The sequence below is a fragment of the Schistocerca gregaria genome, chromosome X (assembly GCF_023897955.1).
Source record: "Schistocerca gregaria isolate iqSchGreg1 chromosome X, iqSchGreg1.2, whole genome shotgun sequence".
Taxonomy (NCBI): domain Eukaryota; kingdom Metazoa; phylum Arthropoda; class Insecta; order Orthoptera; family Acrididae; genus Schistocerca; species Schistocerca gregaria.
This window is the reverse complement of record NC_064931.1, coordinates 773881317-773907844: the sequence shown is the minus strand read 5'-3', so window position 1 is coordinate 773907844 and position 26528 is coordinate 773881317. Positions and strand designations below refer to the sequence as shown.

At 41.9% G+C, this 26528-nt stretch overlaps 1 protein-coding gene across 1 annotated transcript in view; it reads left to right on the top strand.

Moving 5' to 3' along the window:
• LOC126297540 (uncharacterized) overlaps nucleotides 1–26528 on the top strand; it is a 447952-nt gene that overhangs the window by 114867 nt on the left and 306557 nt on the right. The window contains exons 2-3 of the mRNA XM_049988454.1: nucleotides 12206–12239; nucleotides 17853–18271. Coding sequence (XP_049844411.1) covers nucleotides 17876–18271 — 396 coding nt within the window. The 5' untranslated portion in view covers nucleotides 12206–12239; nucleotides 17853–17875. The remainder of the gene's footprint in view (nucleotides 1–12205; nucleotides 12240–17852; nucleotides 18272–26528) is intronic.

Sequence of the window (26528 nt, the reverse complement as noted above, 5' to 3'; positions counted from 1 at the left end):
TCTATCAGCGCTTGAAGTTCCGATATTTTCCAATGCAGCTTCGACAGTTTACGATTACAATACCGATTGCTGCTTGGTCCCCTCATGTCCTGACTTTGCCCCGCACCCTTTGAGGCTGTTGCCCTTTCTGTACTTGCCCGAGGCCATCTAACATAAAAAACCGCCCAATCCACGCCACACAACCCCTGCTACCCGTGTAGCCGCCTGCTGTGTGTAGTGGATTCCTGACCTATCCAGCGAAACCCGAAACACCACCACCCTATGGCGCAAGTCGAGGAATCTGCAGCCCACACGGTCGCAGAACCGTCTCAGCCTCTGATTCAGACCCTCCACTCGGCTCTGTACCAAATGTCCGCAGTCAGTCTGTCGACGATGCTGCAGATGGTGAGCTCTGCTTTCATCCCGCTAGCGAGATTGGCAGTCTTCACCAAAGAAATATGGATTTAAGAACAAACCAAAGTTACTTAAAAGAGTTAAGCCTTCACTTATATGACTAAAAAAACGGTTCAGCAAATAATCTCTCATCAATACAGCTTTATCCAAAATGTCTTCCACTTATTTAAACAGGTTTGCCAGTAGCAGTGAATTCAAAAAACACAATATTACGAAAAAGAATGGCTGGTATATAACACGACACTTTAAAATTTCTGCAGAAAAAATGAATGTCCTCAAGGAAACTATACTTTAGTTAAGACAGGTCGGCAAGTGCGACTTCATTGTAAAAGATTAAACCAGGCCGTACACACATATGCCATAATTACCAAATGAAATTCTTTATCATATGGTTCTCTTCGGCAAAGATAGGAAACGAAGCTGCTTATAAACTGTTGCAGCAGTCATAGGGAAAACTACCTGTTAACACTTCCAAATAACATTAGAGAGACACAGTACATTCATGATAATATAAGGCAAAAACAACGTTAGCTGTCCTTACTCACAGAGTACTGCACCGCCGCCATTCTTCTTTCTACATGTGGCAGGCATTTAGGACATCGATTCCTTCTAGTAATAAGTGTAAATCTAATCTGCAAGGGACTATAATTAAAAGCTACTAATTATTGTTCTTATCATCATCAAGGCAGCTCAAGACTTCTCTCTTTCCCTACAACTGCTGGGTAGTGTAAATATCAGTACACATCCTAGTAACTGATAGTTAATCACGTGAGTACAACTGGGATTCAGAAAATATCAGCCAGAAATGCCATCGCCTAAAGAAACGCTATGTGTACTTTAATACGGGAACATAGTCTGTCGGTAGACTCAATACAGCTCACTGCCATCCAAAACGGTTCTCAGCAAATATGACAATGTCCTTTAGTACGAAGAGCAGGCGCAGCCCAGGGTCGCTATACGCACCACAAATGTACACACTTCCATCGTATTGGTCCAGTCGGATACAGACGTAAAAAACATGCCAGTTTTAAACGAACGCTAAATCACAAATACAGACAATCTTTTATAGAAGTTCGAAATTTAGCGCGGATTGCAATGCAAGACAGTTTCCACAACGAAACTTAATCTCTAAACCCAGCAGAAAATCCAAAGCGATTCTGGATGTATACAGAGTATGCTAGCGGCAGGGCACAATCAATGACTTTTCTGCACAATAGCAATGAAAATACTGTCGGTGACAGTGCTGCTAAAGCCTTCCGAAATTACTTCACCAAAGAAGACGAAGTAAATATTCCAGAATTCGAATCAAGAACAGCTGCCAATATTAGTAACTTAGGAGTTGATATAGTCGGAGTAGTAAAGAAACTTAAATCACTTAATAGAAGCAAGTCTCCCCGTCCAGATTATATACCAGTTAAGATTATTTCAGAGTGTTGATTCAACAGCTCCATATTTAACCATCATATACAACCGCTCGTTCGACTAAAGATACGCACCCAAAGACTGAAAAGTTGTACAGGTCACATCAATACTCAAAAAGACAATAGGAGTAATCCACTAAATTACAGACCCGTATCACTAACGCCGATATGCAGCAGCACTTTGGAACATATATTGTGTTGGAAAATTATGAATTACCTCGAAGAGAACGGCCTATTGGCAAATAGTCAACACTGATTTATAAAACGATTGATTCCATGTTTCTAGATTTCCACAAGGCTTTTGACACCGTACCCCAAATTGCATGCTTATGGAATATCATCTCAGTTATGCTACTGTATTCGTGATTTTCTGCGAGAGAGGTCACAGCTCGTAGCAACTCACAGAAAGTCATCGAGTAAAGCAGAAGTGATTTCTGGCGTGCCCCAGCGTAGTGGTATAGGTCATCGGCTGTTCCTTGTCTATATAAACGATTATGGGGACAATCCGAGCAGCTGTGTAAGGTTGTTTACAGATGGTGCTGTCGTTTATCATCTAGTAAGGTCATCAGTAGATGAAAAACAGTTGCAAAATGATTCAGGTAACATGTCTGTAGGGTGCAAGAAAATGAAAAGTGTGAGGTCATCCACATGAGTGCTAAAAGGAATCTGTTAAACATCTGTTACACGATAAAACAGTCAAATGTATGGGCCATAAATTCAACTACTTACCTGGGGATAACAGTTACGAACAACTTAAATTGGAAAGAATGCATAGAAAATGTCTACTAAAGAGACTGCCAACACTACTTTTCCCCCTCCTCTTTTGGAGTGCAGCTGTGCGTTGTGGGATCCTTACAAGATAGGATTAACGGATTACATCGAGAACGTTCAAAGAAAGGCAGCACATTTTGTATTATCGAGAAATAGGGGAGAGATTGTCACGGACATGATTCAGAATTTGAGATGGAAATAATTAAAACGAAGGCGTTTTTCGCTGTGGCGGGATCTTTTCACAAAAATTGAATTACTAACTTTCTCCTCCGAATGCGAAAAGATTTTGCTAAAGCAGACCTAAAAAGGGAGAAATGATCTTAAAATAAAATAAGGTAAATCAGGATTGGCACTGAAAGATATAAGTATTCTTCTTTTCCGTCTTTTCCGCACACTGTGCGAGAGTGAAATAAAACAGAATCATGGTAAAGGTGGTTCGACGTACCTTCTACCAGGCACTTAAATGTGTTTTGCAGAGTAGCCATATAGATGTAGATGTAGACGTCAGATATACAATTTTTCAAAGCTTAAACTAAAGGGCACATGCCAAACCAGCTGCAGACGTCTCTTTACGAGGAAAGCCATCGCAGTTGTCTTCCCACGTACTGCTGTCACTGTCCACTTCCTCCTTTATGGCCCACAGATAGGCCGGCCGTTGTGGCCGTGCGGTTCTAGGCGTTTTAGTCTGGAACCGCGTGACTGCTACGGTCGCAGGTTCGAATCCTGCCTCGGGCGTGGATGTGTGTGATGTCCTTAGGTTAGTTAGGTTTAAGTAGTTCTAAGTTCTAGGGGACTGATGACCACAGATGTTAAGTCCCATAGTGCTCAGAGCCATTTTGAGCCCACAGATAAACACTGTTTCTGGCAGCGATCTCCTAAATCATAGACGGTGGAAGTATTTCAGACTTAGGTCATACGTTGGAACAATAGTTCACATCCATAATTGGGTATCCTGGGCAGGTTTTCATGATTTCGTAGTATCAGTTCCAGCAGGAGTTGGAAAGATATCCCGCATGGGAGCACGCAGGTCTCTTGTTCCTTTCCAGTGACTTCGCTGTCGGCGGGACCTTAAATTCTGTCTCCTTCCTGCTGTATGTTGTGGTGCTACATCTGCATGGTCTGTAACATCAGCGGCTAAGTCTGGTGGGTCTCCGTCTAGGTGGAATCATAATCGTCGCCTGACTGCTAGCGGCACATTCTGCATCATTTCTGGTAGTATTTCACCGTGAAAGATAGGATAATTTCCTTCTCCGAGCGTGAGAAAATACAGCCTAGTCAAGTTGTCCAGAACAATACCAATTCACACAGTTATGATATTTCTCTGTTGATGGTGGAACACACGAGTTGCCTTAACATTCTACAACGCCCACGGATGGTTATTTTGGATATTGAATGTACCTTCCCATGTGAATGCAGTCTCGTCAGAAAAAAAATTACCTTTGGAATCAGGGATGTTTACGGTGTTGTGCAGATATTTTACGCAGAATTCCACTTGCTGGAAAAATTCATAATCTCATAGGTCTTGTACGTGTTCATACTAGGCTGGATCATGCCAATCTCGTGCAGGACGTTCCACACACTAGTGTTGTACGTATTTAGTTCCTTGGCTATGGATCGTGAGCTGGTGTGGAGATTGTCCTCAATTCCCCGAAACACATTTTGCTCATTCTGAATAGTTCTCACACTGTGAGGTCTACCAGTTTCCCGTCCTTCCGGCCTAAGGAATCCTGTTTCATGAAGAGAGCCATCGTTGTTGTTTTTGTGGTCTTCAGTCCTGAGACTGGTTTGATGCAGCTGTCCATGCTACTCTATACTTTCAGAAACGACTTCCTGACACTTAAATCTATATTCGATGTTAAATTTCTCTTCTTCAGAAACGCTTTCCTTCCCATTGCCAGTCTACATCTTATATCCTCTCTACTTCGACCATCATCAGTTATTTTGCTTCCAAAATAGCAAAACTCTTGTACTACTTTCAGTGTCTCGTTTCCTAATCTAATACCCTCAACATCACCCGACTTAATTCGACTACATTCCATTATCCTCCTTTGCTTTTGTTGATGTTCATCTTATATCCTCCTTTCAAGACACTATCCATTCCATTCAACTGCTCTTCCAAGTCATTTGCTGTCTCTTACAGAATTACAATGTCATCGGCGAACCTCAAAGTTTTTATTTCTTCTCCATGGATTTTAATGCCTACTCCAAATTTTTCTTTTGTTTCCTTCACTGCTTGCTCAGTATACAGATTGAATAACATCGGGGAGAGGCTACAACCCTGTCTCACTCCCTTCCCAACCACTGCTTCCCTTTCATGCCCCTCAACTCTTATAACTTCCATTTGGTTTCTATACAAATTGTAAATAGCCTTTCGCTCCCTATATTTTATCCCTGCCACCTCAGAATTTGAAAGAGAGTATTCCAGTCAACATTGTCAAAAGCTTTCTCTAAGTCTGCAAATGCTAGAAATGTAGGTTTGCCTTTCCTTAATATAGCTCCTAAGATAAGCCGTAGTGTCAGTATTGCCTCACGTGTTCCAATTTTTCTACGGAATCCAAACTGATCTTCCCCAAGGTGGGCTTCTACTAGTTTTTCCATTCGTCTCTAAAGAATTCGTGTTAGTATTTTGAAGCCGTTATTTATTAAACTAATAGTTCGGTAATTTTCACATCTGTCAACACCTGCTTTCTTTGGGATTGGAATTATTATATTCTTCTTGAAGTCTGAGGGTATTTCACCTATCTCATACATCTTGCTCACCAGATGGTAGAGTTTTGTCAGGACTGGCTCTCCCAAGGCCGTCAGTAGTTCTAATGGAATGTTGTCTACTCCCTGGGCCTTGTTTCGACTTAGCTCCTTCAGTGCTCAGTCAAACTCCTCACGCAGTATCATATATCCCATTTCATCTTCATCTGCATTCTCTTCCATTTCCATAATATTGTCCTCAAGTACATCGCCCTTGTATAGACCCTCTATATACTCCTTCCACCTTTCTGCTTTCCCTTCTTTGCTTAGAACTGGGTTTCCATCTGAGCTCTTGATATTCATACAAGTTTCCCTCTTTTCTCCAAAGGTCTCTTTAATTTTCCTGTAGGCAGTATCTATCAGACCCCTAGTGAGATAAGCCTCTACATCCTTACATTTGTCCTCTAGCCATCCCTGCTTAGCCATTTTGCACTTCCTGTCGATCTCATTTTTGAGACGTTTGTATTCTTTTTTGCCTGCTTCATTTACTGCATTTTTATATTTTCTCCTTTCATCAATTAAATTCAGTATTTCTTCTGTTACCCAAGGATTTCTACTAGCCCTCGTCTTTTTACCTACTTGATCCTTGGCTGCCTTCACTACTTCATCCCTCAAAGCTACCCATTCTCCTTCTACTGTATTTCTTTCCTCGATTCCTGCCATTTGTTCCCTTACGCTCTCCCTGAAACTCTCTACAACCTCTGGTTCTTTCAGTTTATCCAGGTCCCATCTCCTTAAATTCCCACCTTTTTGCAGTTTCTTCAGTTTCAATCTGCAGTTCATATCCAGTAGATTGTGGTCAGAATCCACATCTGTCCCTGGAAATGTTTTTCAATTTAAAACCTGGTTCCTAAATCTCTGTCTTGCCATTATATAATCTATCTGAAATCTGCCAGTATCTCCAGGTTTCTTCCATGTATAAAACCTTCTTTTATGATTCTTGAACCAAGTGTTAGCAATGATTAAGTTGTGCACTGTGCAAAATTGTACCAGGCCTCTTCCTCTTTCATTTCTTACCCCCAATCCATATTCACCTACTACGTTTCCTTCTCTCTCTTTTCCTACTACCGAATTCCAGTCACTCATGACTATTAAATTTTCGTCTCCCTGCACTATCTGAATAATTTCTTTTATTTCATCATACATTTCTTCAATTTCTTCGTCATCTGCAGAGCTAGTTGGCATATAAACTTGTACTACCGTAGTAGGCGTGGGCTTCCTGTCTATCTTGGCCACAATAATGCGTTCACTATGCTATTTGTAATAGCTTACCCGCATACCTATTTTTTTATTCATTATTAAACCTACTCCTGCATTACCCCTATCTGACTTTGTATTTATAACCCTCTATTCCCCTGACCAAAAGTCTTGTTCCTCCTGCCACCCAACTTCACTAATTCCCACTATACCTAACTTTAACCTATCCATTTCCCTTTTTACGTTCTCTAACCTACGTGCCCGGTTAAGGGATCTGACATTCCACGCTCCGATCTGTAGAACGCCAGTTTTCTTTCTCAGAGAGCCATCAAGGCTTTGAAATGTGACATGATTTGGTAACCTACAAGCTTGAAATCGTTCTGCATATAAGTGCCTTGCTGCTCGGCTGTTGCATCGTTCTTCTCGATAATTGGGATGCATGTCAGGTAACACCTTAACAGTGTAATACGCCATCAAGATCCATAAACAGCAGAAGAAACTTTTATTTAAATACAACACAATATAAACAATAAAATGTTAAAAAAAATTGTACAAGTCGTAGACACAGTTGAAACAACTTTGAACCTTGCCCTAAGAGAAATCCAGCGTCAAAAGCATCAAGGAAACTTAGTGAAAAATTGGTGCATCTTATCTGTGTCACACAATAAAATTATTTCTTTTCATCTACTCCAGCAACACCAAAAACCTTTACATGCCTTTTTTCGCCATCGTTCATAGCTCTGTGAAATATAGAAAACCCCAAGTTGCTGTTATAAGAAAGGGAGCAATACCAAATATGGAACAGAAGCATAATATGTAGAAAATCGTGTACGCCACTAGTGAGTAGAATTTAAAATATCACTACGTCATAGAAAAAAACAACCAGCAGAATTGTTTACAACCTATAGGTACATTGCCCCAAAATGTAAACTACATGATAAAAATATGCACGTATCCCTGGCCTCTGAAGATGCCCTGCAGAGAATAAAGGCGAAACGCGAGTCGCACGAAAATTGTGTTTCATTCACTTGTAGTTATACGGTCCAAAAGTAAAAAATTATCAATATACCGTAATAAAACTACTAGCAGGGTTCATTCCCTGGATAAACAATTACATTTTTATTTTCTTGTAGTAAATCTTCCTTATTCCACTGAAAGTGGTGTTACTCCAGCTTAATACACAACTGTCTCGTTTTCAGAAAATAACATCGTTCTCATGTGCTGACATATATATATATATATATATATATATATATATATATATATATATATATATATCAGCACACCTAACGTTACCGCTGGATATATTTCGTAAACCACATCAAATACTGACGAACCGATTCCACAGACCGAAAGTGAGGAGAGGGGCTAGTGTAATTGTTTTATACAAACCAAAAAAGAATGCACGGAAGTATGTTTTCTTACACATACCTACGTTTTTTAAAATGGAACCACGTTAGTTTTGTTAGCACATCTGAACATATAAACAAATACGTAATCAGTGCCGTTTGTTGCATTGTAAAATGTTAATTACTTCCGGAGATATTGTAACCTAAAGTTGACGCTTGAAACCTCCGACGTTCAGTTGCGTGTTGTAAGAAACACGGGCCTCGGTCGGCGAGCAGCATCTGCAGGGACATGTTTACGATGACGATCGTGTTTACGAGTGTGGCTGTAGTGCACTGTTGTGGTTTGGTCTAGCTGTCGCAGTGTCCGCATGTAGCGCTTGCTGCTATTGTTATTCTGCATTCGTCTCCGCACGCAGACCAACTGTGGTACACCGTGTTACCAGACGTCTGTGATAGTGTAGTGTTGTAGGAACTGTGGCCATGGTGTATTCGAAGTCTGAAAAGGCGGAGATGATACTCATCTATGGCGAGTGTCGACGAAATGCAGCTGAAGCCTGCAGGGTGTATGCAAAACGGTACCCGGACAGAGAGCATCCAACGTGCCGCACATTGCAAAACATCTACCGCCAACTGTATGCAACAGGTATGGTCGTAGCACGCAAACGGGTCCGTAACAGGTCCGTCACAGTAGAAGCTGTTGCCATGAACCCACACATGAGTACACGGGACATTGCGAGAGCCGGTGGACTGAGTCAAAGTAGTGTCATGCGCATACTGCATCGTCACCGCTTTCACCCGTTTCATGTGTCGCTACATCAGCAATTACATGGTGATGACTTTAATCATCGATTGCAATTCTGTCAATTGGCATTAATAGATAATGCGTTGCAGTTCTACCTGTTTACCGATGAAGCGCGTTTCACAAACCACGGGGCAGTGAATCTACGGAACATGCTTTACTGGTCCGTGGACAATCCTCGCTGGCTCAGACAGGTAGAGCGATAGCGACCGTGGACTGTAAATGTGTGGTGCGGAATCATTGGCGACCACCTCATTGGTCCTCACTTCATTGCAGGGGCCCAAATAGCTGCAACATACATCGCGTTTCTACAGAATGATCTGGCAACGTTGCTCGAAAATGTCCCACTGGAAACGCGTCGACGTATGTGGTATCAGCATGATGGTGCACCTGCACATTCAGCAATTAACACTATGCTGACCCTTGACAGGATGTTCAATGGGCGTTTCATAGGACGTGGAGGACGCATAAATTGGTCAGCCCGTTCTCCTGATCTTACTTACACCACTGGACTTCTTTCTGTGGAGTACGTTAAAGGAGAATGTGTACCATGATGTGCCTACAACCCCAGAGGATTTGAAACAACGTTTGTGGCAGCCTGCGGCGACATTACACCAGATGTACTGCGGCGTGTACGACATTCATTACGCCAGAGATTGCAATTGTGTGCAGCAAATGATGGCCCCTACATTGAACACCTATTGGCCTGACATGTCGGGACACACTCTATTCCACTCCGTAATTGAAAACGGAAACCACGTGTGTACGTGTACCTCACCCCTCATGGTAATTTACATATGCTTCAGTGAAAAAGACCAATAATAAGGTATTAGCATGTGGACGTAATGTGCTGTTCCAGTCTCTTCTGTACCTAAGGTCCATCACCGTTCCATTTGGATCGCTACGTAATTCGGTGCTCTCCGATACATACGAGCGATCAGCGGAGGACTGGTACTCAAGCGTCAACTTTAGGTCACAATATCTCCGGATGTAATTAACATTTTACAATGCAACAAACGGCACTGCTTACGTATTTGTTTATAAGTTCAGATGTGCTAACAAAACTAATGGGGTTCCATTTAATATATATATACACTCCTGGAAATGGAAAAAAGAACACATTGACACCGGTGTGTCAGACCCACCATACTTGCTCCGGACACTGCGAGAGGGCTGTACAAGCAATGATCACACGCACGGCACAGCGGACACACCAGGAACCGCGGTGTTGGCCGTCGAATGGCGCTAGCTGCGCAGCATTTGTGCACCGCCGCCGTCAGTGTCAGCCAGTTTGCCGTGGCATACGGAGCTCCATCGCAGTCTTTAACACTGGTAGCATGCCGCGACAGCGTGGACGTGAACCGTATGTGCAGTTGACGAACTTTGAGCGAGGGCGTATAGTGGGCATGCGGGAGGCCGGGTGGACGTACCGCCGAATTGCTCAACACGTGGGGCGTGAGGTCTCCACAGTACATCGATGTTGTCGCCAGTGGTCGGCGGAAGGTGCACGTGCCCGTCGACCTGGGACCGGACCGCAGCGACACACGGATGCACGCCAAGACCGTAGGATCCTACGCAGTGCCGTAGGGGACCGCACCGCCACTTCCCAGCAAATTAGGGACACTGTTGCTCCTGGGGTATCGGCGAGGACCATTCGCAACCGTCTCCATGAAGCTGGGCTACGGTCCCGCACACCGTTAGGCCGTCTTCCGCTCACGCCCCAACATCGTGCAGCCCGCCTCCAGTGGTGTCGCGACAGGCGTGAATGGAGGGACGAATGGAGACGTGTCGTCTTCAGATATGAGAGTCGCTTCTGCCTTGGTGCCAATGATAGTCGTATGCGTGTTTGGCGCCGTGCAGGTGAGCGCCACAATCAGGATTGCATACGACCGAGGCACACAGGGCCAACACCCGGCATCATGGTGTGGGGAGCGATCTCCTACACTGGCCGTACACCTCTGGTGATCGTCGAGGGGACACTGAATAGTGCACGGTACATCCACACCGTCATCGAACCCATCGTTCTACCATTACTAGACCGGCAAGGGAACTTGCTGTTCAACAGGACAATGCACGTCCGCATGTATCCCGTGCCACCCAACGTGCTCTAGAAGGTGTAAGTCAACTACCCTGGCCAGCAAGATCTCCGGATCTGTCCCCCATTGAGCATGTTTGGGACTGGATGAAGCGTCGTCTCACGCGGTCTGCACGTCCAACACGAGCGCTGGTCCAACTGAGGCGCCAGGTGGAAATGGCATGGCAAGCCGTTCCACAGGACTACATCCAGCATCTCTACGATCGTCTCCATGGGAGAATAGCAGCCTGCATTGCTGCGAAAGGTGGATATACACTGTACTAGTGCCGACATTGTGCATGCTCTGTTGCCTGTGTCTATGTGCCTGTGGTTCTGTCAGTGTGATCATGTGATGTATCTAACCCCAGGAATGTGTCAATAAAGTTTCCCCTTCCTGAGACAATGAATTCACGGTGTTCTTATTTCAATTTCCAGGAGTATATATATATATATATATATATATATATATATATATATATATATATATATATATATATATCAGCACATGAAAACGATGTTATTTTCTGAAAACGAGACAGTTGTGTATTAAGCTGGAGCAACACCACTTTCAGTGGACTGAGGAAGATTTACTACAAGAAAATAAAAATGTAATTGTTTATCCAGGGAAATGAACCCTGCTAGTAGTTTTATTACGGTATATTGATAATTTTTACTTTTGGACCGTATAACTACAAGTGAATGAAACACAATTTTTGTGCGACTCGCGTTTCGCTTTTATTCTCTGCAGGGCATCTTCAGAGGCCAGGGATACGTGCATATTTTTATCATGTAGTTTACATTTTGGGGCAATGTACCTGTAGGTTGTAAACAATTCTGCTGGTTGTTTTTTTCTATGACGTAGTGATATTTTAAATTCTACTCACTAGTGGCGTACACGGTTTTCTACATATTATGCTTCTGTTCCATATTTGGTATTGCTCCCTTTCTTATAACAGCAACTTGGGGTTTTCCTCATTTCACAGAGCTATGAACTGAACACTTGTTTTGATGCAGTGTTTTGGTTTGTATTGCCGACTGTCGGATGTTATTGGCATAGATCGAATGTTTTTGCCAACTTTCGCGAGGAATATTTGGGAGATCTGTGATTAATTTGTGTATGCCTCTGTGTGTGTGTGTGTGTGTGTGTGTGTGTGTGTGTGTGCGCGCGCGTGCGTGCATGCGTGGCGTGTGTTCATCTTTTTGTGTGAAATAGTGTTTGCTTTGGTGAGCTTTTTTATTATTATTAATTTTGTGTGTGTATGTGACAAGAAGTCGAAGGGGGAAGGGGTGGAGAGAGAGAGAGAGAGAGAGAGAGAGAGAGAGAGAGAGAGATATGTATATTTTTGTAGCTGCATGTGCGAGAGGGGTGATTTTTAGCTTATAATTTCTTTTATTAACTATAATAGAGAGTCTGTACTAATATCTGTTTGCTCATTTATCACATGTTTATTTTCAGCGATGGCTTTCTGGAAGGGGAAGTTTTCATTCAGGTAATTGTCATGGTTGTGTATTCTCATTATTTTAATTTCTTGTTCCATGTTTGTAGGTTGGTGGTTATGGTGTTTTAAATGTCTTGCAAATGTGGAATGGTTTGTTTCGCACTTGTAACACCTGATACGTTTTTTGTAGCGTGTTTTAAAATTCCTGCATGTCATGCCTATGTATAATGCATCACAACTTTGACAGTCAAGTTTATACATTCCTGATCCCTGAAATTTATACCTCTTGGTAGTTGGTCGGCTTAAGTGTGATTGGAGGGTTTGCACAATCTTATATGCTATTAGGAAGCCCTCTCTCTTTAGTATGTTTGCCACTCTATGTGTTAATTTATGTGTGTAACTCATAGCGTACCATCTGCTTTTTTCTGTGTGATGTTGTGATTGTGTGTGTTTGTTGAGTGCGTTTGTGAGTTTGCAGCTTGTGAGTTACCTTGTGTTCTGGAAGTGTTGTGTTTTTTTTCGCATTTGTGTTTTTATTTTTTGAGTGAGTCTGTGTACTACATGTGTGTCATACCCATTGGTTCTAGCTATTTGTGTAATTCTATTAATTTGTTTTTCATAGTTTGTTTTGTTGAGTGGGATCGTGTTTAATGTATATAACATGTCTTAGTGCTGCAAGCTTCTGGATGTGGAGATGATTAGATGTGGAATGTTTTATTTGTCTGTGACTGTAGGTTTTCTAAAAATGTTAAATGTACTGGTATGCTATTGTCTTATTATTATTGTTATCTCAAGAAATGTATTATTTGCTGTGACTGTTGGTTTTCTAAAGATTGTATGTTTGCTATTTTCTTTTATTATTATTGTTAAGTCAAGAAAATTAATTTCATTTTCTTTTTCAAGTGTGAATTTTATGTTCTGAAATGGTTTGTTGATTTCCGAGAGGAGTTCATCTATTTTTTCATATGGCTCATCTACCAGAAAAATAATGTTATCCACATATCTGTACCAATATATGATTTTAAATATTTGATTAGTGCTGATCTTTCCAAATAACTGATTTTCTAAATGACTGATAAAAATATTTGCTAATGTTCCTGATATTAGGGATCTCATAGGCAGTCCATCACTTTGTAGGTAATATTCATTTTAGAACTGAAAGTAGGTTTGTTCGGTTGTCAGTCCGAGCGCATTATTTATTTCTGTTATTGCTTCCTTGGTGAGGTTGCTGTGGGATGTGAGATTTTTTCTATGATTTCTATTGTTTCTGTGATAGGGATGTAGGTATACTTGTTTTCTATGTCGAATGAAATCAGTGATGCTGTGTGTGGTACCTGTATGTTCTGTATGTGTTCTATTAGATTTCCTGTGTTTATCACTATTCTGTTGTTTTCTGCTTTATAGTGTTTTGTAATTAACTTTTGGAGATGTTTCGTATCTGGTATGTTGGGACTTTCCTGAAACTAATAACGGCTCTCACTGGCATACCATCTTTATGTATCTTTGGTTGGCTCGGAGTGTTCGTGCTTGTGGGTTTCTCTGTGTTATGTAGTATTTCTGTATGTCTGTGAGTGTGTGTTCAATGTTTGTCAGTGTTCGTTTCAGGTTTTACTGGAATCGTGTAGTTGGGTCTGACTTCAGTTTTTGTATGGCGTTAGTATTTACGTATTCCTTGGTTTTTGTGATGTATTGCTCTTTGTCCTATTTCCTCGTCATCAAATGATGTCTAATTATTTCTGATGAAATATCGGAAGTCCCAGCACACTAGCGTCTTAACACGCTGTCGACACTGACACGTTGATTAACCTTTGGTTATAAAGCCGTCTAGATCGCGTAATATATTTCTTTATTTATAGCAACGTTTCAACACCCCGATCAGAAATAGGTGTTACTGAGGCACTCAAGGTTCCTTTACAAGTTCTGATGTTGAAGGGATCGATTGATAGGACACGTTCTGGGACATCAAGGAATAATCAGTTTAGTACTGGAGGGAAGTGTGGGTGCTAAAAATTGTAGAGGAAGACGAAGAGACCAAAATGGTAAACATGTTTAAATGGATGTAGATTGTAGTAGTTACTCAGAGATGAAGACGCTGGCCCAGGATAGTGTAGAGTGTAGAGCTGCATCAAATCACTTTTCGGGTTGAAGATTACAACACCAACAACTGCAAGTTTTGATCTAATTATGATACTAGCCGAAACGTCGTCACAAATAAAGAAACCTTCAGACAAAGTTGAATGAAACATACTCTGAAATTGTAAAGGGTCCAAGAATAAAATACAGAGAGGAAAGATTATTTACAACTTGTGCGGAAGTCAGGCTGCATTTATAGAAGTCGAAGGCGATGAAAGGCACTCAGTGGTTGACAAGGGAGTGAGACAGAGCTACAGGCTATCCTATTATTCAGTCTGAACATTGGACAAGCAATAAAGGAAACGAAAGAGAAAATTGGAGAGAGTTTAAAGTCCATGACACAAGAAATAAACTCTCTGAAGTCTGCCGATAACATTGTAATTCTGTCAAAGACGGAAAAGGACTTGGGAGAACATCAACAAAGACAAAACAATGATAAAGGGATGTAATAAGATGAGACTAAGGAAATTAGTTTAAGAAATGAGACACTGAAAGTCGAAGACGAGTATTGCTATTTGGACAGGAAAATAACTGACGAAGTCCGCAGTGGAGAGAATATAAAATGCAGTCTGACGATAGTAAGAATTGTTTCTCAAAACGGGAATTTGGTAACATGGAATAGAAATTTAAATGTGAGGATGGCTGCTCTGAAAGAACACTCTAAGACAAAAAACACGACAAACTACGGAAGAATTATCCGAATGGGAAGGAAATCAACAGACGTGATGTACACGTACAGGCGAACAAATGATTACAATTTAAGAAATATTGGTTGGTTTATTCGAGGAAAGAGCCTCACAAACTGAGCAAGTCAATAACGCGTTGGTCGCCGTTGTTGGATGTGCTTCTAGAGGATATCATGCCAAATTCTGTCCAATTGGCTCGTTAGAACGTCAAATTCCAGAGCTTGTTGTAGGGCCCTGCCCACAACGCTCCATACGTTCTCAATTGGTGAGAGATCTGGCAAATTTGTTGGACAAACAAGGATTTGGCAAGCACGAAGACAAGCAGTAGAAACTCTCACCGTGTATGGGCGAGCATTATCTTGCTGAAATGCAAGCCCAGGATGGTCTGCAATGAAGGACAAGACGGGGCGTAGAAATATCGTCGAGGTACCGCTATGTCACTAAGGACTACACCCTTTCTATGTTCGAGAAATGCATGCTACAGAACAGACGCTACTGTTTAACCTTACAATCTAAAAACAGCCGATGGAGGAGACAGAAAAATGGACTTGCACAGGGTAGCGTCTTGGCTCCAATATTTTTTAACATCCATACGAAAGACCTTCCCATCAGCCACAAGACACGAATGTTCATTTATGCCGATGATGCAGCAGTGGCCACACAGGAAAAAAACCCTTGAATAAGTGGAGGAGAATCTCACAGGAGCCTTAACAGAACTTGCTACCTATTACGAAGGCAATGATCTCAAACCAAACCCTAGTAAATCTCAAGTATCCGTCTTCCATCTTAAGAACAAACAAGCCAAACGGAAACTCTGAGTCATGTGGCAAGTGGATGAGCTGAAGCATACAAACAGCCTAAAATACCTGGGAGTAACATTGGACAGAGCGCTTACTTTTAAGCAGCACTGTCACGACACTAAAAATAAGGTCTGTGTCAGGAACAGCATACTTCGGAAGCTAACAGGTTCATCGTGGGGAGCTCAACCACACGTTTTGCGCACCACGGGTCTGGCGTTGGGTATCTCAGCAGCGAAATACGCATTGCCAGTTTGGAGGAATTCTGCTCACACTAAGCAAGTTAACGTCGCCGTAAACGAAACTGTACGTATTGCCACAGGATGCCTCAAACCAACTCCCAAAGACAACTCCCATCATAGGCATAGCACCACGCACTATCCGCAGACAAATAGCCGCCGAGATCGAAAGACCAAAACAAAAGACATTGAAACTACTGAAGAGCTCGCCACCAAGCCCGTCGCAAAGCGGCTATCTCTTTGGGAAGAAATGGTGCCACACTCCACAATGGAACTACGTGGGGAGGGATCTGCAGGAGCCGGCCGCGGTGGTCTCGTGGTTCTAGGCGCGTAGTCCGGAACCGTGCGACTGCTACGGTCGCAGGTTCGAATCCTGCCTTGGGCATGGATGTTTGTGATCTCCTTAGGTTAGTTAGGTTTAAGTAATTCTAAGTTCTAGGGGACTGATGACCACAGCAGTTGAGTCCCATAGTGCTCAGAGCCATTTTTTTGATCTGCAGGATTTCAACTACCTTTTACAACAACTTTGATGTGATTAAACCAGCTGCGCACTGGAGTAACTGGGTGCAAATCAAACCTATTTAAATGGGGCTACAGTGATAGCGATAGGTGTGAATGCAGAGCAATACCGGACTTGGACCACCTATTGATTTGCCCAGATATGTCTATAACATGCACTAAAGACGATATTTTTAGAGTCAATGACAAAGCAACCTACGTTGCTAATTACTGAGAAGGGAAGATATAATTGGTGCGTCCGGATACGGAAGAAGAAAACCACTATGTTGTAAGGGTGCCGTAGATGCCAACCAAAAGCGTCTTGTTATGAAAAGAAATAGCACCTCAGACCATTACTCCTGGCTATCGAGCCGCATGGCAGGCTACAGTCAGATTGGTATCTGTCCGCTTTCCGAGGAGTCTCCAGACACGTCTTCGGAGCCCAGTTCGAAGCGGGACTCATCGCCGAAGACAATTCGACTCCAGTCAGTGAGATTCCAGGCTGAATTTGTCATATATAGTTAATCACAATTTGAGAAGAACATGTACATACCTGCAACACTATAGGGAAAAACGACCTTTTCTTATCCCTTGTTAAAGCTGTCTGTGGCAGAGAGAGGAGTTCAATATGCAACAATAATTTTTTTTATTATTTGCCGAACAACGCAAAATGTTTGACAGGTAGCGAAGCAAGGCTTAAATCTAATTGAAAATCATTTCACCCCGACAATTCCTTCTTTTCCATTGACGAACTTTCACTCAAAAGCTGGTAGCCAGAAAAGAAAAGAAGACTTTTCTTAAGTGTAGTTGGAATAAAGTGATAATAATTTCGTTAATGTTAAGGCTAATCATGTATACACATCCTATAAACTGGCTAGTTTCGATCTTTTCGCTGAAAGAACCGTTCAGATTATCTGTATAACATGTAACTAACTAACTGTTCACTCAAGTAGCTCGTCAATTGGCAACACGAGGCTGCGCCACTCCGTTCCAGGCCTCCAATCCCTGGCAGTACCGGGAATTAAACTCGGCTTCTCCACGCAGCAGTAGGACAAGGCGACCACCCAGATGTGAATGCTGAGAAATTCCGATATGGTTCCTTCGATAAGTAGCGGCAGATTTCCCTTTCAAACTTCCCCTGATCATCGCCGCCTATAGGACGTTCAACCCTAAGCCAATTTGCTTACTTACTTCAGAGTCTATGGAGCACCGTGGTTTTACCCCCACCCCCCTCCCCTCCCACCGCCAATTAAAAACTATTCTTGCAGTATTGCTGGTAGTACACATTCCATTGGCTGTCTTATGTTCCAGAGTCCCAAGGTGAAAAGTACAAAATGGCTAGACGACCGCTACCAAAGACGAGGAAGGGCCCGCGGGCCCGCAAAAACAAGCCGCGCGTCATCCCGGAACAGGATCGTCGCATCTGCGGCAGCATCTGTCTGTGCCAGCTGACGGTAGTTGCCAGCTGCGTCGCCATCGTCTATCTGACGGTGGTCGTGTACCTACCGTCGCACCGTGTCTTTAGATCAAGCATCAATCCCGTACCTGTTATGTGCCACACCGCCGAAACCATCATGATGAAGAACAACTGTCCCTGGGCATCATGCGGCGAGTGGTGCCTCACCAGGACCACGGGATTCTGCCCCCAGATCCACGTCACGGTGAGGCGCAACGGAACAGAAATCCTGTTCCAGGACTGTACGAACATCCACAACGTCGATTGCCCCCAGGTACGTGTCCACTGTTGTCCATTTGCAGAGTAACTATTTAGTAATACGACTAAGAAGGGTAGGTTGTTGTTGTTGTTGTGGTCTGCAGTCCTGAGACTGGTTTGATGCAGCTCTCCATGCTACTCTATCCTGTGCAAGCCTCTTCATCTCCCAGTACCCACTGCAACCTACATCCTTCTGAATCTGCGTAGTGTAGTCATCTCTTGGTCTCCCTCTACGATTTTTACCCTCCACGCTGCCCTCCAATACTAAATTGGTGATCCCTTGATGCCTCAGAAAATGTCCTACCAACCGATCCCTTCTTCTGGTCAAGTTGTGCCACAAACTTCTCTTCTCCCCAATCCTATTCAATACTTCCTCATTAGTAATGCGATCTACCCATCTAATCTTCAGCATTCTTCTGTAGCACCACATTTCGAAAGCTTCTATTCTCTTCTTGTCCAAACTATTTATCGTCCATGTTTCACTTCCATACATGACTACACTCCACATAAATACTTTCAGAAATGTCTTCCTGACACTTAAATCTATACTCGATGTTGACAAATTTCTCTTCTTCAGGAACGCTTTCCTTGCCATTGTCAGTCTACATTTTATATCCTCTCTACTTCGACCATCATCAGTTATTTTGCTCCCCAAATAGCAAAACTCCTTTACTACTTTAAGTGTCTCATTTCCTAATCTAATACCCTCAACATCACCCGACTTAATTCGACTACATTCCATTACCCTACTTTGCATTTGTTGATGTTCATCTTATATCCTCTTCTCAAGACACTATCCATTCCGTTCAACTGCTCTTCCAAGTCCTTTGCTGTCTCTGACAGAATTACAATGTCATCGGCAAACTCAAAGTTTTCATTTCTTCTCCATGGATTTTAATACCTACTCCGAAATTTTCTTTTGTTTTCTTCACTGCTTGCTCAATATACAGATTGAATAACATCGGGGAGAGGCTACAACCCTGTCTCACTCCCTTCCCAACCACTGCTTCCCTTTCATGTCCCTCGACTCTTATAACTGCCATCTGGTTTCTGTACAAATTGTAAATAGCCTTTCGCTCCCTGTATTTTACCCCTGCCACCTTCAGAATTTGAAACGTTTAATTATCGCCTCGAAGTTCTACTTTGCGACCACGAGATTTGGAGATAGTATTAGTATACAAGATTTCCCAGAAGGAATGTCAGTATCCGAGGATATTACAGGAACGATCTTTGGAAGCAAAAATGTCTGGTAAACATGGGCTGTAAAATGCATACATTCAAAGCTATGAGCACTTCCTTAATACTTTGAAGCTAATCTCTTCTACTGCAGGATTTTTGCCTTACGTATTTTGAGAGGTTGTAGTAACAAACAAAACAAGAAATTAGTCCAGAAAACATGGCCTCTGAAGTGTATATATTAACGGGCTTCATCTTCCAAACTGTGAAGCCCGTCTCTGAACTAGAGCTCACAGAATTTTAGAGTCAGTGTTTACTAGACCACCTCGTCCCAAAATGTGGAAAGTAAAGACCGTGCAGCAGAAGAGATTTGTTTGGCAGAATTGAAGGTGAATCAGTGTTCATAGCTCTTATGGTATACATTTTAGAGGTCATGTTTACGAGTCTTTTTTGTTTAGAACGATCGTTACTGTCCTATCCCTGAGTACTGACCGTTTCTCAAATGGTTCAAACGGTTCTGAGCACTATAGGACTTAACATCTGAGGTGATAAGTCCCCTAGACGTAGAACTACTTAAACCTAACTAACCTAAGGACATCACACACATCCATGCCCGAGGCGGGAATCGAACCTGCGACCGGACTGAAGCGCCTAGAACCGCTCGGCCACAACGGCCTGCCGACCATTCCTCCTGCGACGCCCTGCATACAGGATGGTCGAAAACAGTCTGAAAAGCTTGTAAGGGTGTTGCAGATAGGTTGTGCTGAGAAATAATTGTTAAGAAAAAAGTTCGATACGATGCGCTGTTTCCGAGTTCAATTAGCATTGAAGTTAACGAAACAAGCCGTTTCTCGCGCAAATTCAAGCGGCCCGCCAAAGACGGTGTCACCAAACGTCTTTTTCGTTTGGTTCCCTAAAACAGAACAAGAGAGCAATACAAAAATTGGACATAGGACAGCACTAAGGATAGACCCCGAGCTAAAGGCTGAACAGTCTCGCGCCCTATCAATTACGGTATGAGAACAACTGATACTAACTGCATCTGGGTGTGGGGGTTGCATGAATTTGCTAGCGAAACGGCCTAATTGGCTATCTTCAATGCTAATTAACTCGGAAATGGCGCAACATACTGATTTCTTTCTTAACAATTATTTCTCAGCACAACCTACACTACAACAATCTTACAAGCTTTTCAAAATGTTTCCAGCCACCCTGTGTACAGGATGACAGAGCTAAGACAGGCCAACACAAATATATCCAGAATGAATAAATATATTAACGTGCTGCTTTCGCCAAGCTATAGAGGATGATATGGTTGATTGCCTGATGTTCGCGAACATTTTTTACCGTTTATAGTATATGTATAGTATATATAGTATAGTATATATAGTATAGTATATTTATGTGACTTGATCAAACAGTGTCAAGACAACAGTATTGCAAAGCATTGTCCCAACTCGGTTGGAAATCTGGCCATACTAGAAAAGTGGATATAAAGTCCTACAAAACTCTGTTCCTTTTAGTTGTTTGGGATCGACGTCAGAATCACAAAATTCAAAATGGCGGATCCAATTTAGTGGTTAAATAGTCATAAATTTAGCAGATTCGAGTGAAACTTCGGGTTAAAATATTTTTAGGTCGCTGATAACGAATTACAAGTCGAATTTGCCGCTTTGAAATGCGTTATCGGGTATTTTACATTTTTTAATCATAATAGTAGTCACATTCGTCGCTTGTATCATTAACACTATCAGAAGGGTGCTGCCGGGTTGTCCCATGGGAGATAATTCGGAAAGCAGTGCCTTAAGCTCAGGTGGCATCTGTTTATCTTATTCAGATACCATTTTCTGCGCTCTTGAGATGAGTGGATCTGAAGATGCCAAAGCGGATGGAGTGTGTCATGCAGTATTTTCTCTCGAGAATATTTGCGCGTGAAATCTTCTCGCTAACGCCGGATATCCTTAAAATAATCTTTGTGCGTATCTTCAGATACCTGTCCAACAGTCAACGGAACCGCTTCGATTATGTCATATCCGTGTATCAAAATTGTGTAGACTGATGTCGGCATCGGGCATTATTGCATGATATTGAGCATAATTGTCTGCATGCATACAAGTCCAAAGGAATTTTGCACCATATTTCTGAATAAAACAGTCACTTCAATACTGTATCGCCGCATCTTCTCCTGATGGCAGAACAGGGGTTTACGGCGCTGTTATCTTGATACTACTTGATCAAGTCGCATACATGTTATGATGTTGAAGTTCTCTTTGAAGCTTCTTTAAAACACCACAGAAAAAGTACGTAATTCCATTAGAAAAAAATGAGATCGGTTATTAATTTGGCGAATATAAACGTTAAAAATCACTAGCAAACGTCAAGATATTCACAGTATTGTCCATTGTAAGATGGTGAAAACCGCACCTCGATATATTTATTTATTCTGGATGTATTTGGGATGACCAGTCTTAGTAGCTGCCTCACCCTGTGTTCATCTTTTGGGCTACACATTTTTCGCAACGATGGATGAACCGGCGGAGATCTTCATTGAAGAAGACTACATTTTGGCTGCTGTCTAAATGTTTCGCATCGAACATCACCTCGATGACATTCTGAAAATGCCTGCCACGCAATTGTTTCTTGATCCGAGGAAAGAGCGAGACATCACTGAGTGCCATGTCAAGAAAATACGGCGCTGAGGCAAAATTTGATAACCCAAAGAAACAGCTTTGGTTACTGTGCCGCGTGCAGAATGAGCACAATCTGTTAGCTCCACAGCATGGCTTCGGAAAAAATACTTCATTACCTTGGCTGAGTCTTCCACTTTTTCGACGGTGGTGGATCTGCATGATACTGCCGTTTGCTTGTTCTTTTCTCCCGGACCCAGCCCGTCACTCGTCTGTCAAAGTCATGTGAATTGGCCTGACGCAACTGCTATGCTTTCCTTACCGCCTCTGTCCGTCTGGCTTTTTAAGTGGGTGTAGCAGTAGCGGAGCCCAATGGGTGACGACATCTGTCATGTTCAAAGCGTCGTGCAAGATGTTGAAAACTGATTCAGGATTGATTTCCATTTTTTCCACTGTTTCTTCGATTGTTGTCTTGGAGCACCAAAGCATGTACTTCCCTTATATTCCAAGTTCTTCACAGAGAGATGCTTTGCCATTACATTCTTCGTCATTCAAGCTTTTTCGACTTCACTGGAAGCGGCTTCGCCACGTATCCACTGTGTCGTATGATGGAGCATTGCTGTAGCGCACGTCCAGAAACTCAGTCTGGATTTATAATTTGTTTTCTGAAAATGGCTTCATAGCTGGGAGTATACAGTAATGGGAACAGGCTAAATAGATAGTTTAATCCTTCCAATAGCAGCCAGCGTGGCTAAATATTATCATACAGCTATTTATCACTGATTAATTCTTGAGCAGTTGTGAAACACAGTAGTCCGAATATGTGGGGCGTAATGGAAGCGATTGGTAGACGAGTCGTACGAATATCTCTTGAAGATGCTCATCAATGTAACATGATTGCTGAACCCGTTTCTCAGTATCTACATGATTAATTATAGGGGCCAATTACAGAGGTGTATTTAACAGAACAATGTAACCTCTACAGAATATTTCGCGAAAGGCCGTGACACAGCGACACAATATGCCAAGATAAAACCAGTCCAGATGGCGGACTGATCAAGATATTAGAAGAGCATATCGAGGGAACCTGATCCCCTTACCAACCGGATATCCAGATGTAGATTACTCGCAGTTTCCTCAAGTTACTTGGGTACTTTAACAAGACGACAGCGGTTTCATTTTCCAATATGATGTTTTACTCAGCGTACTTCGTGGTCGTCGGGACGTTAACATGTAGCTCTGAACTGACGTCGCCATTTAGAAACTCATTTAACCAGTCATAAAAATATCAAAGTGACTGGAATATATCTTCAAATATAAGTATAAAGGAATTAAAACAGTTTGATAGAGAGTCTGAATAAGCACGGTCAACTTCCTGGATAAATAGTGAATATATATGTGTCGAAAGTTTCAATGTGCATCTGCAGCGGAGGAGTGGTCAGTACTGGTATAACTAGTTCTTCATGATCTTTACTTGAGACCAAAACACAAATTTACATCGCGAAGATGTAGTGGAGTAACTGGGCCGTACGTTAGGCAAAAATACACCGTAAGAATTTCCGCTAAAGAGACAGTACTGCATCGATCCCAGCAAATAATATAACTCCTAGTTTTGAAGTTCCTTACGATATCTTTGCAAACTGACTTGACAAGAGTCGTGTCATTGAGGTCACGGCACGTTCATACTACGTCCACCCAACTTATACTTTGATTAAAATAGCTTTGTGATTTATGTTTACAGCGATTTGAGTAGTAGGGAGTAGTAGCCAGCCTGTCGCAGTTGTTTCTGAAACACCATGAGTTCGTTGTGTCGACTATTTTGTAAGTATAAGCAGAGTACTATGAGGACTGGACGGCTGCACGCAACAACATTCCACTACAATCTGTCAATAACAAAGTTGTTTTATGCGATCTATGGCTTAAGAGTCTCTTGTCTCTGTTGCCTGGAAGACATTTTTTTCTTATTTTGCATTTAAAAATATTGAGAAGTTAACATAACTTTGAGGTGTGGTCTAAATTTTGGCAAGTCATAAGAATATTGAGACATCACTGAGAAAAACTAAGTAAAATAGAGGAAAAACAATTTATTTACAAAATTAAATCTTAGAAACATTTTATAAAGTAGATGAAAAATAATATGAGATATTCCTATTTTTAAATCACAATCGTTCCTCAAAAAATGTAGTCACATCATGCAAAACATTCTAATCAGTCGACAAAACTCACACAATTTGAATGTCTTTATCAGTTCCTACATATTTGTTGTGTGTCCACATACTCCACACTATGCAGATAATCCATAGCACGTCATCAGAAAAGTTTCATGCACAAAAAATGTATTCTGCATCTTCTATGTCTGGCTTGTTTTTTCCAGCACGGAAGTCTAAATCATTCAAGTCGTCATCAATGAGTGGCTAGGCTGGATCATCTACCTGTGACACATATGAATTATCTTCTTGCATTTTTCGTCCATTTCGGTTTCTGCTTTTTCTATTTCTTTCATTTTTTCTCAGCTTTCACCTTTTCGATGAGATTTCACCCTCTTTTTCAAACTTCAGCTTCTGTTTCGAAGCGTTTTCTTTTGCGACGATGGGTAGAAGGTCTAGAAATTTTTGCAACATTGTTTTGTAAGGAGTGCCAGTTATCTGGGCAGATTCTCCAGCTTTACGTCCTTCGTTGTTTTTCACTTTGTTTGCCGTAGGAACGGGAGCAATTTCGTCGGGATCAACAGCCGATGAGGTAGACCTGTTTTGCTGAGGCTCCTGCATTAAAGGGGCTGACACATGTGATGTTCCCGGCGTAGGACTACATGAAATAGAATCGAGTTCTTGAGAAGGTTGTTCTTGGTCGTTTTGCTGTGGCACTGACAACGAGCTACAGCTTTACGCTGCATCACTCGTAGACTCCGAGTAGCCAGCTTCAGTAAAGATAGTTTCGTCAAGAGGATATATCGCTGTGACTGTGAACTACTGACTGCTGTTTTTCCTGTTTGTACTTTCAGATATGCTTTTCCAAGAAATTCTATCATTTCATAAATAGTTAGTGGTCTATTTCAATGGTGAAAACATTTCCTTACCACTTCAAACTTTTAAAGGTTCCATGGAAGTTTTTTGTAGGGTCTGCAGCTTGTATGCACAGTGTGGGCGAAGCGACACATCAATCACGTGATTACTTCTTGCACTATCAATGAGGTCGTCATTACGCACATGAGTGGATTGCCTATCCAGTTTCAGTAAAACTGGAGATTCCTTTGAAGGCTTCACTTTTTGTACCACATGGTTGAACCATGTACGAACGATGTTGGTCTGCACCCTGCCTGAGGGATGTCCTTGGAGGAGCCCCTCACATTAGTTGGTTGTTCATATTCTTACGACGGAATATAGCCAAAGGAGGGATATAATATCCAGAAGCACTCATATATGCAATCACTGTAATTGTTGTAGATCGCTCAACAGAGGTAAGGACAGCAATTTGTCGGTTACTCTTCTTTAAAATTATACAAGGAATTTTACTTTTTACAGTTCTTAATCCCATCGCGTTTACATTAGGATCCCGTCAGCCGAAAACATGAGCTTCTGATACGCCTTGCGTTTCAGATAAGCCTTCTGCAACAGATTAAACAAAATTTCAACATTCATTAAACCCCAGAGCGCGTGAAAAATAACTTCCACAGCACTCACGCAACGACACAGCCTTCTAATAACGTTGCAAAAATAGATCCACACAAGATCTTCCCGCCTCTCCATTCTTAAATGGATGTTGTAGACCATTCCTTGTCGCTACCTGGTAAGCAGTTCGAAGTAGTTCACCAAGTGTGAAGCCATAAAATACCTCTTCCATGTGTATTAGGGAAGACACTAGCTCCTTCTCCAATTCTGCACCTAATACAGGTTCTCTTCGAATTTTCCGTGAGATTAATTTTGAGGGAGAAATTTCAGCCTTGAAGAATGCTTGTAACGTCGATCGTGGCACATTAACTACTTTAGTAGCCTTCAATGTCCACATAATTTTATGTCAGACTGCGCGAATCACCTTGCTCATATCTGTTTCATTCCATTTTTCTTCTTTCCCTGCGGGCTGTATTTTGTCTTTTTTTATCGGCATTCTAGAACGAAAACAGCACAGATTAGTCATACAGACAAAACAGTCCAAAATATACCTATAGTTCAAATGTAGGCCTTACACACTAGCCCGAATGTAGACCATTATTACCAAGTAAATTTAAGGTTAGTTAAAAAACAACGAAAAGTAGTAGCTGTTAAAACTAAAGCCATTCTAGAAGCTGAGATTATTCTAAACATCATATACTAAGAAAGAAGACTATTCGTAAGCACAGAAAACGTATGAAAAAATTATTAATGGGTGCCTGCAAAAGATTTCCGAAACTGAGTTTATGTTGATTACAACCGAATGCGAGGATGAACTGACGTGGTGATACTGCAGAACAAGTGAAGTGGCCTGAAGTACTGT